This window comes from Cajanus cajan, chromosome 11 (genome assembly GCF_000230855.2).
Source record: "Cajanus cajan strain Asha chromosome 11, NIPB_CcT2T_4, whole genome shotgun sequence".
In the NCBI taxonomy this organism is placed as follows: Eukaryota; Viridiplantae; Streptophyta; class Magnoliopsida; order Fabales; family Fabaceae; genus Cajanus; species Cajanus cajan.
The window spans coordinates 7,912,014-7,932,039 of NC_138527.1; the positions used below are offsets into that span (position 1 = coordinate 7,912,014).

A 20,026-nucleotide genomic window follows, 5' to 3' on the forward strand; every position below is an offset into this window, starting at 1 on the left:
TTAGGGATGTCTTTCAAACATCATCACGTAAGAAAAACCATCCTAACTCGAAAAAAAGTGTCTTATAAGTAAGCCTAATAGGTTCAACATACACACACTCTAATTATATTTATAACTTAAACATTTTAGAGTCTTTACCCTGTAGAGTTTGGCTTGTAAAAAACTACTGAAAATTTAAATTTTACCTTGAATATTCCATTTTGTGGGTGGATGTGAACAAGAACTGAGAATATCCATGATTTATTTAATTTAGTTTTGTTGTATATTATGTGATATTTTAAAAGGCTAATTTTTTTCTTCTTAAAACCATCATTGATTTATTACCGTCCGGTTAATTTTGGTCAATTTAATAAAGTTTAATTATTTCACCGTTGTGGTTTTGATTATATTTTAAATTATCAATATTTTAAAAATTAATTGGTGTAATTTTTTAAAGTTAATTAATTTTTAATTTTCTTGATTAGTTATAACCGTAATAGTCAGTTCGTTTTCCACCGATTAGTTCTCTCCTATTTTCTAATTGTTACCTCTTTCTCTTTGTGTCTTTTCTTTTTTATGAGTTACTAATTTCTTATTTTTGCATCTCCCATTTTAAATATTATTTCATTGCCTTATGAAATTTTTTTGTCAGAATATGCAGATAAATAAATTAAAACAGTGCATTACACATTTTAGAAATTAACTTAGTGTATGTATTTATTATATATATATATATATATATATATATATATATATATATATATCAACTATCGAATTAATTATCTTCATGCATAAGAATACTAGATTATCCAGTATAAAAGATTGAAAAATCATCTCAAATCTCTCTTTTTCTTTTCTATTGTAATTTCTGAATTATTTTTCTATTACAATTTCTGAATTATTATATAATGATTTTTCAACTTTTCATTTTATATATATATATATATATAAATAGATGAGTTAGAAACGACATCTCTTATCTCAATGACAGCAAAGATAGGTATATTAAATGAATGAAATTAATATATGGATGTAATATAATGAAATAAATTCACTTTGAAGTTCCCTATAAAATGGGGCATGGAAGGGAGCCATGCGAATAAGTTTTATATAAAGATTTTAGGTTAAAGTTTTATTTAAATTTAAAAGTATTCATTCAAAGTTTTTAGTTAGCTTAAAAAATCTAATATCTATCGCCAAAGTAACTATCACGACCAAGTACAACCACCAAAACTAATTAAAGTCAAGTCAATATCCTATTGCAATAATATATATAGTATGATGTTTCCCAGTAATTGAGCACATGATGATGAGAGCATGGTACACATCAATATATTGATGTGCAAGTAACAATAGATTAGTAACAAATTTGAATGTCCAAAATTCAGATGGATGAGGATAGTGCAATGTATATATATATGTCGCGTGGTTGGACCAAACCATTACAAACCCAGAACATCTTGATGATCATAAACTATTAAGTTTCATATCAAAGTTCTCTCTTTCCGAGGAACATATTCTTCTTGGTGCATTTTGCAAATGGGGTTTCTAGAATGCTTCACTGCTTGTAGCAAACCAGCAAAGGAGAAACTTGTGCCCAAGAAGGTTTAATTTTCTTCATTTTCTATTTATGTTTAACCCTTTTGATCACTTTTTCTATATACCTAATCATGAAATCGATTTTGTTTGTGTATAATATAGACAGTTCATCTCAGGGTTAAATGTGATTGTAAAGGTTGTGTAAGAAAGGTTACAGATGCTGTGGAGGGCTTGGAAGGTTCATCATATAAAACTCTTCATTATTTCTTTCAATTGACTACCATGTTGGTTGATTTTTATGGTATTTAAGAAAGAAACCATGTTCTCTCCATTATCCCTTAACGAACAAATCAAACACTTTGCAATATATCACTATACCATATATTTGATACCCAATATTTTATACACCTGCAGTTAAAAGCCACTTTGTTATATAAGTTATATTATTTATAAAATACCTTTTTCAACATTTTCTTCAATATTATTTTTCTTCATCACATTAGTCATTTTGTGGTCATACACTTGTCTCTTCTCTTGTATATTTTTCTTTATTGTATATTTTGGTATATAAAATATAATTTCGCATTATATTCATGTTTAGTCCAAATTGCATATTACCCAAAAGTATGGAATATTAGTTTCATTGCTTTTCCTCTTCAAAAAAGAATATGGTAATAACCATTAAGCAATCGATTCTAATTCAATCAAACTATAGACTTTTTGTCTACTAGAACTTAATTTAACTGTTACTATATAATTAAATGATACTTAACTATTGGAACCCTATAAATGTCCAGTCAAAATACATTAATAACTTACAACATTCACCACTAATAGAAGCAGATGCAATACTATACTAGTAATTAATATAAGGTCAAACCTGTTTCGTCACGAAAATATCTTAACCAATATATATACTAATTAGGTGGAGGTTGTAGGTAATTTCTTGAGATCTTTCCCATATATCTACAATTAATTTGTTTTGTATTTAATAGTCAAACAAGCTATCGATCATTTTCTATGCAACTTCCTGTCCATCCTGGTCTGAGTTTTAAGTGATGAAAATATAACTATTTTATTGAAATAATCATGTTTAACCAAAATAAATAAAATATGCAAGAAGGACAAAACAATTAAAGTCAACTTTAGGAAAAGATTTTTAATTAAATTATTTACTTTTGAATAATTATTTTAAAAAATATCTTTTTTTTTTTTTTTAATTTATTGACAATATAAAAATCTTAGTATTATTAAAATTAAACTGTGGGCACCAATAGTAATACTCTAATTTATGTAAACTTAAAATAACAAGGAGAAAGTTGTGTTGTTTTAAATATGCCTCAGATATTATTTAATTTCAAAGGGGTTGTCTAACTTCAATTAAAAATGGGGTTAAACAAGTTTACGGAAGATGATTAGTGCAATTAATTATATACTTTAAGATTGTTGGTACATTTTTTTTTAATTGCATCAATTTTCTTGTATGAAATTGTTTAATCTTAGTTTTTTATTTGGGATAAATTAGATAACTCTAATTTCAAAAACTATATATGACCAAACTATTGTTGTAGCTATAAACAAAGTGAGATGGTTAAATTATTTTGAGAATTTAATTAGAATATATTAACGGCGTAGTAAATATAATTTTATACTCATTTTAATCTTGAAATGTTACACATTAAATTCCACCCTTAAGTCATGAAATGCTATAATACTAATAATTTATCAAACTTAAACTTTTTATTTAGTTTCTTATCTGATGAGACGAAATAATGAAATGTTTCAGGGGTGGAATCATTTGATGTGAACCAAAAGCAACAGAGGGTAACTGTGACTGGTTATGTGGATTCAGAGGAGGTTCTGGAACAAGTGAGGAACACAGGAAAAACAGCAAACATTTGGCCATTTGTACCCTACAATTTAGTGACATTTCCTTATGTGAAAGGGGCATATGATATTAAGGCACCATCTGGTTTTGTCAGAAGTGTCCCTGATGCAATGGGTGACCCTAAGTCTCCAGAGATGAAGCTTATGAGGCTCTTTGATGATGATAACCCAGATGCGTGTTCAATCATGTAAAGCAAATGTTGTGTTCATATGTTTTTTTTTTTTTTCTTCTCTTTTTCTTTCCCTTATGTTAAAAGATTATGTTTATATCAGTGGTAGAGAATGAAATGAATGATAAATCATAATGTAACGAGATGAGATAAATAATTAGAATAGAACAAAATGAAAATGTTATTATGTTGTCTTTGGATGTTTTATAATGGAATGAAAATTCAATTGTTTGAATGTTTTGTAACGTAATAGAATAAAAAATTCGTTTGATAGTTTGAAAAAAAAATACTTAAAAGAAATTAGTTTTTTTTTATACTTTAATTTATTAACTCTCTCGATTCAAGATAATGCCTTTTTTGCTTTAAGTGGCAAGTTTTAATAAATATTTTGAGAACAAATTAAATATTTCTTTGTTATTTAATAATGAATTTGTTAATTTATTCCTGTTTATTTTTAGAATAAATATTTCAATTAATTTTACTTTCATTTTCTTCAAATATAAAAATATTTTTAAAAATAAATACATAATATTTAAAGATTTTTCTTTAAAAATGTATGTTTTTATTCACAAGTTCTTGTGAAGAAATAAAATTAACACGTACTTGTTTCTTTTTTAAAAAAACATTTTTAATATATTGTAAATTTCTTTTTCTTAAAAGATAAGTAAATATACATTAACTAGGTAATAACATAAAAATATTGTTTGATGCCGCCATTTTAATTTGATAATTCCACGTATGATTTAGAAAAGGATACATTGACAAATTTGAAATTTACACATACTTTTCTAAATCGACCCTAAAACAATCTAGTAGCCAGCAAACAAATAAAACAAAATATCCATCCTTTGGTTGACTTACAACCAAGATCCACTCACCTGTTACAGCATCATCTACTCCTAATCTGTTTGCATAACAAAATATGATCAGAGTAGTTCCAACCACAAGGGAAAAATATCCAGGGTGAGCTCACAGCAATAAACATCATAAAATAACATTCAACATATAATGAACAACAATAGGGTACATCAATTCAACATCTCAACTTCAACTATTATATCACAACATATACATCAATAATACAACATCATATACAACAACAATGCAACATCAACTAATGCGTTGTGACACATATACAACTAGGAGATCTCCAATAATTGAGGTTAAGCAGTATAAGTGGCATAAATCCTACCGAAGCTAACGTTAGACCTATCTCAGTCAGGTCGGGTATAGAACATCGTTAGGAACTCTGAAGAGAACCAGGTGTAAACAATAATAGGGATTTCTCAAGTGTGCCACTTAGATTCGGAGGTCCAGTATACTATCAGGGTAGAAGGGTTTGGGTGTGGGCCTACCACGACTTTGACTTGCATCACCAATCCACATATGGAGTTAGCCCACCCACTACCCTCTAAGTACCACGCACCCTCCAGTACCTAGTTAGAGACTATATTTGTAACTAGATACCTTACTCAGATTGGTGATTCAACCATCACATGGATCGACTACTTCTATGCCGCTCACACAGTGCTAAGGGATTCAGCTTTAAAAACAACTTTCAAATTATCGTCTTAGTACTGTGTATCTCAACATAGGACATATATCTTAAACATATGTCCCCAACTTTACAACAATAGACATCTTGGTACAAGTTTACAACGATTGACATCTGATAATCAACTTAAATAAACAACTTGAGCAACTATAGTCATCAAAGTATCGACTTTAATCACCAACACTAACAACTTGAAATAAACTAAACAACTTTAATCAACACAACATGAAATAAACAACAATAAGCAATTTTAATAAACAACTTTGATACACAACACTCTTAACATAACATCTTTTAAACATCCTCAGAAACAACATATATCAACTTAATCATCAATTACTCAACTATTCTTCAACATACAACAAGTGTCCGAGGTGGCCAAGCCCGTGCCCAATGCCAAGGAAACAAGGTATTCCCTAGTGCCTATGCGCTCGACGCAGCTACATCTATGCCCGATATGACCCAAGTTAGGGACTTTCCCTGGGAGTCCCACGCCTGGTGCCTTACTCCCCACGCTCGACAATGGTATGTCAGAGACTTACCATCTAAATCTCGTCCGACAAAATCATTTTTTTGCCTAACGTGAATCAACCCGAGGCCCCCTTCCTCATCTGAGCTTAGCGTGGATTTTTTCTTGCAAAGCAACTAAAATCTCTCTGCCAAGGTTGCGGCCGACGCACTCCTTTTCCCAGCCAGTATGACCATAGTAGAGTTCACCATCATCATCTTACTGATACCGCGCCTAACGTGCCTCATTCCATGCCCGACGCCTTTCAGCTAGAGACTGAATTTCAAGTTCTCGCCCAGTGTGACTAATCTCGCACTCAGCACGAACGAGAAAATTGGTTCTCTGCTACAAACCTGCCTGACACTATAAATGTGCGCCCAGCGCGTGTTCATAATAGTGCACATAAAAACTTCGATTTTTCACCAAAATCTATAATTTTAGAAAATTCCAAAGCATACAACCAGTTCCAAGCATTCACCAGTGTAAATCAACTAAAATAACTTATAAAATCAACATGCAACCAAGAATTTACTCATCCATCCCTTTCTTCTACAACAATTCAAACCCCTTTCTCAATACCATTTTCCTGTTTAAAACCACATACATACTTATCCCTCCAAATCAAAATCAACTCATAGACACAACAAATTAAAATGTGAACTCCCCTAACCTGTAAATCAAAGCTCCACAAAAGGAACCCAGTTGAAGACGGAGAGGAAGGTCAAAGGAGAAAAAATGGCTTCCTAGCTCCGTAAACACAAGGAAGATGATCTTCCACCTAAACCTCAGCCTTCAAACAACAATGAAGAATTCTGAATATGAGAATGAAGAAGGGAAGGAAAAATTTGATAAGAAGAAATGAGAAAAGGCTGCGGGGCATTACAAGATGAGCTAGAACTATGTCATTTGTAGGTGAAGTATTTTTTAAAATTTAAAATAGTGTCTCTACCTTTATTTAGAATCACCAACTTCATCTTGCCTCTTTTCCCAACCAAGTTTTGATTATGTTTCATCCCCCACCTCGAACAACACTACCACTATTGGTATTGACTCAAAAAATTTAGTGACATTTCCTTATGTGAAAGGGGCATATGATATTAAGGCACCATCTGGTTTTGTCAGAAGTGTCCCTGATGCAATAGGTGACCCTAAGTCTCCAGAGATGAAGCTTATGAGGCTCTTTGATGATGATAACCCAGATGCATGTTCAATCATGTAAAGCAAATGTTGTGTTCATATGTTTTTTTTTTTTCTCTTTTTCCTTGCCCCTTATGTTCAAAGATTATGTTTAGATCAGTGGTAGAGAATGAAATGAATGATAGATCATAAAGTAACGAGATGAGATAAATAATTAGAATAGAACAAAATGAAAATGTTATTATGTTGTCTTTGGATGTTTTATAATGGAATGAAAATTCAATTGTTTGAATGTTTTGTAATGTAATGGAATAAAAAATTCGTTCGATTGTTTAAAAAAAAATACCCAAAAGAAATTAGTTATAATGATTATTTATTTTTTTACTTTAATTTATTAACTCTCTCGATTCCAGATAATGCCTTTTTGGCTTTAAGTGGCATGTTTTAATGAGTATTTTGAGAACAAATTAAACATTTCTTTGTTATTTAATAATGGATTTGTTGATTTATTCCTGTTTATTTTTAGAATAAATATTTCAATATATTGTACTTTCATTTTCTTAAAATATAAAAATATTTTTAAAAATAAATGCATAATGTTTAAATATTTTTCTTTAAAAATGTATGTATTTATTCACAAGTTCTTGTAAAGAAATAAAATTATAACACGTATAAAACATCATAAAATAACATTCAACATATAATGAGCAACAATAGGTTACATCAATTCAACATTTCAACTTCAACTATTATATCACAACATATACATCAATAATAAAACATCATATACAACAACAATGCAACATCAACCACAACATCAACTAATGCATCGTCACACATATACAACTAGGAGATCTTCAACAATTGAGGTTGAGCAGTCTAATAAGTGGCATAAACCCTACTGAATCTAATGTTAGACCTATCTCAGCCAGGTTTAGTATAGAATATCATTAGGAACTCTGAATAGAACCAGGTGTAAACAACAATAGGCGATTTCTCAGGTATGCCACTTAGATTCGGAGGTCCAGTATAATGTCAGGGTAGAAGGGTTTGGGTATGGGCCTGCCACGGCCTTGGCTTGCATCACTAATCCAAATATGAAGTTAGCCCACATTACCCTCCAAGTACCACGCACCCTCCAATACCTTACTCAGATTGGTGATTCAACCATGACATGGATCGACTAGTTCTATGTCGCCCACACAGTGCTAAGAAATTCAACTTTAAAAACAACTTTCAACTTATCGCCTTAGTATTGTGTATCTCAACATAGGACATATATCTTAGACATATGTCCCCAACTTTACAACAATAAACATCTTGGTATAACTTTACAACGATAGACATCTCATAATCAACTTAAATAAACAGCTTGAGCAACTATAGTCATCAAATTATTGACTTTAATCACCAAAACTAACAACTTGAAATCAACTAAACAACTTTAATCAACACAACATGAAATAAACAATAATAAGAAATTTTAATAAAAAACTTTGATATACAACACTCTTAACATAACATCTTTTAAACATCCTCACACACAACATATATCAACTTAAATCATCAACTGCTCAACTACTCTTCAACATACAACATGTGTCTGACGTGGCCAAGCCCGTGCCCAATGCCAAGGAAACAGGTTATACCTTGGTGCCTACGCGCCAGACGTAACTACATCTACGCCTGGTGTAACCCAAGTTAGGGACTTTCCGTGGGAGTCCCACGCCCGGCGCCTTACACCCCACGCTCGATAATGGTAAGTCAGAGACTTACCTTCTAAATCTCGTGTGACAAAATTAGTTTTTCGCCTAGCGTGAATCAACCCGAGGCTCCCTGCCTCATCTGCGCTCAGTGTGGGTTTTTTTCGCGCTTAGCACAAAGCAACTAAAAACCCTCTGCCAAGGTTGCGCTTGACGCACTCCTTTTCGCACCTAGTGTGACCGAAGTAGAGTTCACCATCATCATCCTACTGATACCGTGCCCAACATGCCTCATTCTGTGCCCGGCGCCTTTCAGCCAGAGACTCAATTTCAAGTTCTCACCCAATTTGACTAACCTCGCACTCGGCACGAACGAGAAAATTGGTTCTCTACTATAGACCCACCCGACACCATGAATGCGTGCCTGACATGTCTTCATAATAGCGCACATAAAAACATCAATTTTTCACCAAAACCAGCAATTTTAGAAAACCCCAAAGCATACAACCAGTTCCAAGCATTCACCATAGTGTAAATCAACTAAAATAACTTATAAAATCAACATGCAACCAAGAATTTACTCATCCACGCGTTTCTTCTACAACAATTCAAACCCCTTTCTCAATACCATTTTCCTACTTAAAACCACATACATACTTATCGCTCCAAATCAAAATCAACTGATAGACTCAATAAATTAAAATGTGAACTCCCCTAACCTGCAAATCAAAGCTCTGTAAAAAGAAACCCGTTGAAGACGGAGAAGAAGGTCAAAGGAGAAAAAATGGCTTCCTAGCTCTGTAAACACAAGGAAGATGATCTTCCACCTACACCTCAGCCTTCAATCAAAAATGAAGAATTCTGAATGTGAGAATGAAGAAGGGAAGGAAAAATTTGATAAGAAGAAATGAGAAAAGGCTGCGAGGCATTACAAGATGAGCTAGAACTATGTCATTTGTAGGTTAAGTATTGTTTCAAATTTAAAATAGCATCTCTACCTTTATTTAGAATCACCAACTTCATCTTGCCTCTTTTCCCAACCAAGTTTTGATTATGTTTCCTCCCTCACCCCGAACAACATTACCACTATTTGTATTGACTCAAAAACTTCAAATTGGTGAATCCTCTAATGGTTTGTAAGTGAGTAAAGTAGAAGCTTTGTCTAGGGGTTGTATTTCATGGAGCGTCTAGAGTTCATCGTCTGATATTCATGAATGCAAACCATATAGCATTTGATTGTTGTAATACCTTAGTATCTTCTAACTTCAATTATGTATTGTTCGTATAGGGCATGTGAGTTAGTTACATCATGTGGCATGTTGTGTATCACACACACACACACACACACACATATATATGTGTGTGTGTGTATATATATATATTTAACAATTTTCATAAGAGTAGAAGTGAAAAATCAATGCCTTTACACTCCTTCATTTCTTAGTCTTTTCATATTGAGTTTTCTCTCTGTGTTGATTCTTTATCGTTCTTATGTTTTGCTTGACTTTCTTGCTTGTCTTGTGTGTTTCATATTCCTCGAGTCTAAACAAGTGGTGCCTTCTATGGAGAGACAAAGCAATTAAGAAAAATTAGTGAAGTTGGCCATGAAGTTTAACATTGAGAAGTTCTCTAGAAGTGATGCCTTCAAATTGTTGAAGGTCAAGATGGAGGTAATCTTGATTCAACAAGGGTGTGAAAGAGCGTTAAAAGGGGAGGTGAACATGTCACCATCTTTGACGATGACAGGGAAGAAATGATTTATATGGAAAGAAGTGTTATTGTGTTATGCCTTGGGAATAAGGTATTGAGGGAAGTCACGAAAGAGAGAACAACTTATGGCATGTGGGCAAAATTGGAGGCTTTGTACATGACAAAGTCATTGGCTCACAGGTTCTGTTTGAAACAACAACTATATTCGTTCAAGATGATGAAATCAAGAATGATTGGGGAGTAACTTGTGGATTTTAACAAGTTGGTGGATAATCTTGAAAATATCAATGTCAAGCTTGAGAATGAAGATAAGGTTATAATCCTACTCAATTCTTTACCGAAGTTGTTCGAGCATTTTAAGGATGCATTGCTATATGGGAATGAATAGGCGATCACCATAGAAGAGGTGTTGACCTCGTTTCGAACCAAGGATTTTCAAAAGCTCTAAGATTCAAAAGTGGTTCATATGGCGACTAGTCTGATAGTGGTAAAGGGAAAGGGAAAGAAGAAGGAAGAAAAAGGAAATAAGGCCAAGAATAATCAGGAGTGAAAGTCTGATTGGAAGAAGCAAACACGATGTTTCAAGTGCCAAAAGTTGGGTCACATTTAGAAGCAATGTCCAAAGAATGGAGGGAAAGATTCTCGAAACTTGCAAGAGTTAGTTGATGTTGTAAAGGCATCTGCAGGTTATGAATCCGCTAGAGTTATAGTGGCATCTTCTAATGACTAACTTAAGAGTTGGGTCATGGATTTAGGATATACTTACATATGTATCTTGTAAAGGACTTCTTTGAGATCTTAAAATTGAAGGAGATTCGAATGATTCTTCTTGGGAACAATAAGGCTTGCATGGTGCAGGGCATAGGAACCATCAAATTAAGGGTGTTAGATAGTTGGGAGATGCTACTATAGGAGGTGAGGTTTGTTCCAAAGCTCAAATGAAATCTTATGTTCATAAGTATGTTTGATGTTATGGGCTATTCCACCAAGGTGGAGCGTGGGATGATGGAGGTGTCTAATGGAATTTCTATGGTTGCTAAGGGAAAGAGGAGTAATGGGTTGTACATTTTGGAAGGGTCTACTGTCATATATCATGCGTCTGTAGCTAGTAGTCAGATGATGGTTGCTAGGATGTCTCATTTTCCATCCTTTGAGCATTCTTCTTCCTACCACCTCATTGACTCTATAGTATTTAAGCATATAAATAGCCTTTGAAGTCTAGGAATTAACAAAAAATGCCTCAAAATTTTATGATTTTTTTTGTTGGTTAAACTCAGATTGTACTTGAAGAATTCCTTTCATCATGAAGTTTTGCAAATATTGCAAAAATTGTCACTTTCACACTCTTTCCAATATAGCATGCAATCATTTAGACACACGTGAATATTTTTATAATCAAGGCCCAAATCACTAATCATGGCCTTTGTTTTGTGCAATTTGGTAATATTATATGCAATTTGGAAAAATCTATGTATGTTATATGCAATTTGGTAATAAAGAAATAAGGTAATTACTAAAATCAATTTGGATTACAATATTTATTCCGCTGTGTATTAAATATGATAAATTGTTTTTTTGATTGAATTATTAATCTGAATATGATTTACTAAAACTGGTCTAAGAAAGAAAGAAATTAGAAATAAGGTTTGAAAGACCATTAGAAGCCATCTAAGCGAAGAATATATTCAACCCCCCCTTTTAGATTCGTGTTATACCCAGGACCAACATAAACGATTTAATGCAATCACATCTAAAAGAGACAACAACTGCAACCTTGTAATACCTACATAATCATCGTTACAAGATAGATCCTGGAAAGACTTGACTGTAAAAGAATACTTGAAATTGAGCCTGGAGAGAGTTATTTGTAAAAGAATACTTGGGGTTGAGCCTAGAAAGGCTTGTTTGTAAAAGAATATTTGGATAGTGGCTTGAAGAGGCTAGTCAAAGAACACTTATTTAAGCTAGAAATGACTTCGTAAAAGAATATTTGTAACTTTGTTGAAAGTTAGTAGAACTCAATCTAGTTAGATTGGGAACTGGATGTAGCCCCGATGATTGAGGTGAACCAATATAAAAACTTTTTGTGTTTATTGATTACTCTTACTAACCCTTCGTCTGTTGCAAATACTACTTCACATACTTGAAAATGTACGAATTTTTTATATATATTATTCAACCGCTCTTCTAGTGTCTATCTTTTCTCCACACTTTTCAAGAGTGAAACTTATTCATCCAATTCAAACTTACTTGTGTATCATAGTAACATAGTTTGTAGCTTTCATACTCAACCTAAAAGTTCATATTCTTATAGTGAGTTGAATGAATACATTCTTATAGTGAGTTGAATGAATACAATAAGGTAACTGGATATTATATACACAAGAAACAAAGCAAAAAAGTGATTCATAAAAATAAAAAGATATAAAAAAATCAGTTAACTAACAACAGGAACCAACCCATGCACCAAAAGGAGAAAATAATAAAATTACAATGGAGTAAATACTACATCTAATAGACATAGGCTTGGCCCCAAACAAGAGAACCTATAATCAGTGGAAGTAATAGTAAATAAATAATTTGGAAGCTATTATGTCTTTTAAAGCCTTTCGATAATATTACAACAAAACAGAAAAATGGCATCAGATTCATTAGTTGGGTACACATAGGATTTCATTCCTATTGTAGCCACATATAAAAAATGCGATGAAAATACAAGAGGTGCAAAAGTAGTTTGAATGGATGAGGGACTTTCTAACACAATACTTGAAAATAAGGAAACTAAGTTTTTGATGGGGTTATGTTATGGTATTTGTTTGAGGGAATATTTTATGAGGGTTATTTTTATAAGATTATTTCACACACAACTCCATAATGATGAGATATTGTCTGCTTTGGGCCTAAGCCCTCACGATTTTACTTTTAGTCATCACCCAAAAGGCCTCTCAATCATTGGAGTATGTGTGTGTTTTATAAGTTGTTATTTTTCTTTTTAATTTATCAATGTGAAACTTGTTTGTATTCCAACAATCCTCCCTTCAAACAAGGGACCAAACCTTTCATGCAGCAGAATCTGTCTTTATATATCACATTATCAATTATGAGGGATTACGAGGGTTGTCACTGAATCCAACTTGTGGCTTTGATACCACTAATGGGGTTATGTTATGGTATTTGTTTGAGGGGATATTTCATGAAGGTTATTTTTATAAGATTATTTTACACAACTCTACAATGATGAGATATTGTCTGCTTTGGGCCTAAGCCCTCGCGGTTTTGCTTTTGGTCGTCAACCAAAAGGCCTTTCAATCATTGGAGTATGTGTGTGCCTTATAAGTTGTTACTTTTCTTCTTATTTTATCGATTTGGAATTTTTTTATATCCCAACAGTTGTTAATAACAAACGTATAAAGATAGGAAAGGGAACGGGACAAGGAATTGGAAGGAACAAAGCAAGAGTAGTAGGAATTTCTAAAGAGGAGCATCCATGAGAGAGAAATAAAGAAGAAGAGGAGGAGACACAAGGGCTCTAGCAGAGGTGGAGGATGGTGGATTTCGACGACATGAGGGTGAAGAGGCTAGTAGGGATGTGGTGGTGATATATGCGTTGGTAATGGGATGGGAACGTGTGGGGAATTCAATGTCAGTGGGGAAGTCATTTCATTTAACAACATTGTACAGTTAAAAATGAATCTAGGTAGGGTTTACTGTGGAAGGGTAACAGTAGTGGAGGATTAGGAATGATGAGAACTTGAATTGCATGGAAACATAACTAAGGGTAATAATAGTATAAGTATGGAAAGTGGGTGAGAAATTGTCAGAATAAGACCCCCCTTGACCTTCAATCAGATGAAATAAAAAATGTAAGAGCACAATTGAAGATCTTATATGTTGACCCTTAAACTACAATTACTATTGAGCAATTTGATGGTAACATGATTGAAAATCTAATTTAGAAAAATACTTAACTCCATACAATTCATCAAGCAATTCATCTACAGTAGGCATAGGGAAACTATCCTTGATTGTAAGGTATTCAAGGCCCTATAGTTAGTACAAAGTCTCCAACTACTATCCTTTTTTTTTAACTAGAATAACTGAGAGGAAAATAGACTATTACTTGGTTGGATTATACCTTTGATCAAGCATTTCATGTACCATTTTCTAAATTTTCTCTTTCTAACTATATATATATATATGGATTGACTTTCACAACTTTTGAGTAATGTTGAAGAGGCATAGTATGATCGTGTCTTCTTTAAGCAAGCGGCCTTATTGCTGTCTTGAATACTCCTCTATAAGAATGAAGAAAATGTGCTAAATTTGGTGCAATATCAATAAGGAGCTCCAAAATTGTATCCTTTGGCCCATCAGGTTACATAGGTAGAATTATGAATAATTCCACAGTAGCATGGGTATGTTGCATCTTCTTCAAGTGATGAAATTGAGCTTGGACAAGTTTAGTGGGTTTTTCCCCTTGCAAGGAGATAATTTGTTAGCCAGATGAAATTTTAAAGTGAGAGTCACATAGTTTGCCACATGAGAGCCTAATGTTGTAAGCTAAAAAGTGCCTAAGATTAAATTTGCTCCCTCCACAAGCAACAAATACATTGGGACAATCAATTCTCTCCCTAATTGAGCAAAGGAAGTTGTTGAATTACACCTTCAACTGTCATGGTTTGGCTATTTCTCACTAGGATTCCGAACAAGGGAGTTGGTTCTTTTGGTAACTTAAGGAATTAATCAATCCTTGGTTGTAAAATTTTTTTTTATCTACCCCTATCAATGAGAATTTGGACACTAATATTCCCAATGTGACCTTTAAATTGAATGGTTCCCACATTGTTAGACCTTCCTAGGCATTTAGGGATAAGTGGTGCTCTGCTTAATTATCCTTTATCATGGGAGATGGGGGTTCAGGGGGTTCCAAGTCATCATTTATGTCCTCCTCATCATCAATTGTTTATAGGGGAATTTATAAGAGAATGAAAATTTCTCATCACAAAATTAGTAACATAAACCTTTTTCTCTAAGAATTAACAACTCACATGAGTAATGTGTTTGATGTTGGGATTTCATAATGCTTGATGCATATGTCTAGTAGGAGGGGTTTTTTCTCTCTACGAATTAACATCTCATATGAGTAATGTGTATGATATTGGGATTTCATTATGCTTGGTGCATAGGTATAGTAGGAGGGGTTTGTAGTAAGGGTGGTGGATTATTTTCAGTTGAGTAATGGGAAGTTTTTGGTTTGGCTGTATTGAAGTAAGCTTTGTTTAGGTAACTTGGGTTAGTGTTCAAGATTTTGAATGACTTAGGGGTAGAACCATATGTTTCCTTATAAATTTTGGCTAAATAAACAACCATCACAATGGAAATCAGGAAATAGATCATGACATCCCTACATATGTCCTCTTACAAAACAAACAAGGAGGGTGTCATTGCTTAAGCCAATATACACAATTTGTTAGTGATGTTCATTCCAAGTAGTACTTATTGATATTACCTATTTGGTACAACTTGAAAAGCGTACCATAAATAGACTCATAAATCAAACCAAAATCCAATTTGAAGGTGTGAGTGAACATTTTCCAATTCTAAAATGGTTGAGACCATTTCATCATTTGAAACCATAGTACAACATCTTGACCCATACGAATAGATGAATTGATGAATATCCTAAGTTTGATAGTAATAAAAAAAATTGCTCCACCTTAAACTTCTACTCCATTTCTTATTTACCTTTAAACAAAGGAAATTCTAGTTTCACATTTTGTACTTGAAATAGGGTTTCCTTAAGTTCACAATACCATGGAGAAAATTGTGGGATGGTGAGTTATACTATAACAAAGTCACCAAAACGTTGTTGATTTGGGTAAATTTTCCTTCAATGGTAAGATGAAGGGTTTTTATCCACTTGAATCTGGCACTATTAGCTCCTTTGAGGCATGCTAGAGACTTTGCATTACGCTTAACCTTAACAATAAGCTCTTGCAAATGTGTTTCTTTTCCATGGTTAAATGAAAGCACTAAATGTAATGTGCACAATTTAGAATGGAAGAGTGTATTGCTTTATTTATCAACAAATTCGAAAAAAAAAAAAACTCAACTTCCTAATATGAAATACTAGAAGGAATAGTACATTGCTATAGTAAAAAATATCAAGTTCCAAATAAGGAACAAGAAATGAATCAACAAAGAACACTACAAGAAAAACGCAAATTTTCGACAGAAAATTTCTGACGGATATGGATCCGTTGGAAAATTTATATTCTGACAAAAAATTTTCACAGATATTTCCGTCAAAAATTTCTGACGGATTTATATTTCCGTCGGAAAATTCTAAAGGAATTTTCCATCAAAAATTTTTCATCGAAAATTTTCGACAAAAATATAAATCCCTCGGAAATTTCTTACGAAAATTTTTTGACGGAAAATTCCAACGGAAAAATAAATCTGTCAAAAATTTCCAACAGAAAAATAAATCCGTCAAAAATTTCCAACAGAAAAATAAATCCGTCGGAAATTTCTGACAGAAAATTTCTGATGGAATATTCCGTCAGAAATTTTTTATCTTTAATTCTTATTTTTAATTTCTTATTTTTAATTTATTTTTAATTCTTATTTTCATTTTCTAAAATTGGAATTTTTATTTTTAATTCTTATTTTTTATGTAATCATTTTTAACTACTTTTTATTTATAAAAAAAAAGATAAATAATTATCTTAGGTGTCACCTACAACAATTATGTACTATTATCATATTGATATTTAACACCTCTAAATTTTTTTGTTTTTTAAAATAAATATTATTTATCTACCTTAAAATAATCAAACTAGTGAATTTATATTTAAGAGGGATAAAAACCAAAGAAAAATATTTTACTCATTTTACAAGTAGGAAATAATCTTTATAAATCTTACAAGGATGAAAAATAAAAAAAATTTACAAAGACCAAAATCAAAATCACCCATCTTATAGGGACTAAAATATATTTAAACCTTTTAAAATTAATATTTTCGACCTTAACAATTATTTTAAATAAATAATATTTATTTTTAAATATTTATAAACTAATTAGAGATGTTAGTATATTGTCTTTAAAATTATAGTAAGCAAGTTCAAGTGTGAATATTATCATATTTGTGTGTTTCATGAGTTTTTTATTAAATAATTAGTGCATATATTAGTTTATTTAACATAAAGAGTAGTTTTATATTTTAGAAGAATTTTTTTTTATTTTTTTATTTTCTAGAAGTAATAAGCTTAAAATTACATATATATATATAATATAGGAGGTTATAATTATACCGGTGTAACTTTTACTAAGTATTACGCCACTCAATAACTTTATATTAAATGTGAATTTTGTAAATCCAACCGTTAAATTGAAAGTTCATATCACTTTATACGTGTATATCAAATTTTGTTAAAATTGAACAACAACTGGAAGGTAATCAAAGTGTTCATATTTTAATGTATTTTGAAATGAATATATTACATCAATTTTGTTTTATAAAAATGAAGTATCAAATCATCTTGGATTAATATAAAAATTTGTATATATAATCTAAGAGATATGAACTTTCAATCTAACGGTTGGATTTACAAAATTCACATTTAATATAAAGTTATTGAGTAGTGTAATACTTAGTAAAAGTCACATTTAATATATATATATATATATATATATATATATATATATATATAAGGAGGGTTATAATTACAGCGGTGTAAATTTTACTAAGAGCAACTCCCCAATGGGAGTTGCTTGTCCCATGAAGCAACTCAAGTCCCGGTTTCTTGCCATTGGAGGATTCTGACGTGGCAACATGAGTTGCTTGAAGAAGAGAGAGAGTTGCTTCCTCAAGCAACCGTCCCTAACCAGATTTCAAGCAGATCTTATTGAACATATTTGCGAACGTTTCGAAAATAATAATGATGAAAATTAATTTCGTATAATATTTATGTATTTACTATTGCTTTATTTTATTTTAAAAATCTACTTATTGTGTATTTTTTCTCGTAATTTATTTTCTTTCATCGTAGTGCAATTATCCTTTTTAATAAAAATTTAAATTTGGTTCATAAATGATTAAAAAAAAATTCTAAAAGTTGAATTTCTTAAAGTTTCTTACCATTGGAGTAAATTTGTGTTTGAGTTGCTTAATGCTGACATGATACACTAGAGACCACTTTTTTCATTTTTTAATGCATGAAGCAACTCAAATGAGTTGCTTGCATTGGAGATGTTATACCGCTCAATAACTTTATATTAAATGTGAATTTTGTAAATCCAACCGTTAAGTTCAAAATTCTTTACTCTTAAATCATATATACAAAATGTTATATTAATCGAAGATGATTTCATATAAAAAAAATTAAATCTGTGGGAAAATTTATATTTTTGATGAAATTTTTTTTTGTAGGAATGGCTATATTATTGATGGAATATTTCCGACAAATTTATATTTGTCGAAAATGTAAGAACTGGTTTTAAATTTGATATGAAAATATTATGATATAATTAGATAAGATTTTAAGTTAGTATTTTATTAATGGTTGAAAATTAGAAAATAAAACAAGGATAAATACATTTTTTTGAATTTTATATGTTTGATTTAAGATAACTTACAAAATAACTCTTGATAAAGTTATTCCGCTCAATAACTCATGGTGTGTGTTGAGTTTCATCGATCCAATTAATTGTTAAATTAAAAGTTATTAAATTTTACTAATAATTAATATATAAAAAATTAATTAGCTTTGGAATAAATTATTTGCTAATTAACAATATAATTGAAACATTAATTATTTTAAATTATTTAACTAAAATCTTATTGACAATTTATTATATGGTCTTAATATTTTTGTATAACTAATATCTAGTTTTAAATTTGATATGAGAATATTATGATATAATTAGATAAGATTTTAAGTTAGTATTTTATTAATGGTTCATAATTAGAAAATGAAACAAGGATAAATACATTTTTTGAATTTTATATGTTTTATTTAAGGTAAATAAACATATTAAATTAATTAATAATTTATTTAAAATGTTAAAATTTAATTTATAAGTATGTAGTAAATAAATATTTATAATTTTATAAATTATATTATCATTATAAATTATAAAATTAAATAATTTAAATTATAATTTTAAATAGAAATAATTAGATGTTAATTATAAAAGTAAGTACATATAAATAAAGAATAATTGAATATATTATTATTATTATTATTATTATTATTATTATTCGTAATATAAAATTATTATATATTATTATTATAGTACAAGTATGAGATTGTATATTTGAGGATGACTTAAATGAATTAATTTGTACAAGTTATACTGACAACATACATATATATTTCGGTACCTTACTCATCAGAACTTCACAATTAAGCATGCTTGACCTGGAGTAGTATTGGGATGAGTGACCTTGTGGGAAGTTTCCCAGAAATTGCGCAAGTAAGGATAAAACACGCTAAAAAGTGAAATGTCGTGAAGTAGAACGCTTGAGAGGCCAAATATGAGGACTGATATATTAATAAATTTATTAAAATTAAAAAAAAAATATATAATTTCTGACGGATATTTCTGTCAAAATTTTCCGTCAGAAATTTCTGACAGATTAAATTATTTTCGATAGATTTTTTTTTTCCGACGGATTTAAATCCGTCAGAAAAAACAAAATTCGTTGAAAATTTACCATTTTCTGTCAGAAATTTCTGTCGAAAATTAGCATTTTTCATGTAGTGGAAAGTATTCAAATTAGAAAATAGATCAACAACATTCACTTTCCTCATCCATTCCTATCCCCTCATCTCA

The 20,026-nt window shown here is 31.1% G+C and overlaps 1 protein-coding gene across 1 annotated transcript; it reads left to right on the forward strand.

Moving 5' to 3' along the window:
• Positions 1–1,311: 1,311 nt before the first annotated feature.
• On the forward strand, positions 1,312–6,167 carry LOC109815218 (heavy metal-associated isoprenylated plant protein 22). Its single transcript, XM_020379866.3, has 3 exons — positions 1,312–1,584; positions 1,681–1,756; positions 3,305–6,167. Exons 1-3 carry the CDS (start codon positions 1,519–1,521, stop codon positions 3,595–3,597), a joined length of 435 nt encoding a protein of 144 aa, XP_020235455.1. The 5' UTR covers positions 1,312–1,518; the 3' UTR covers positions 3,598–6,167.
• The last annotated feature ends 13,859 nt before the right edge of the window (positions 6,168–20,026 follow it).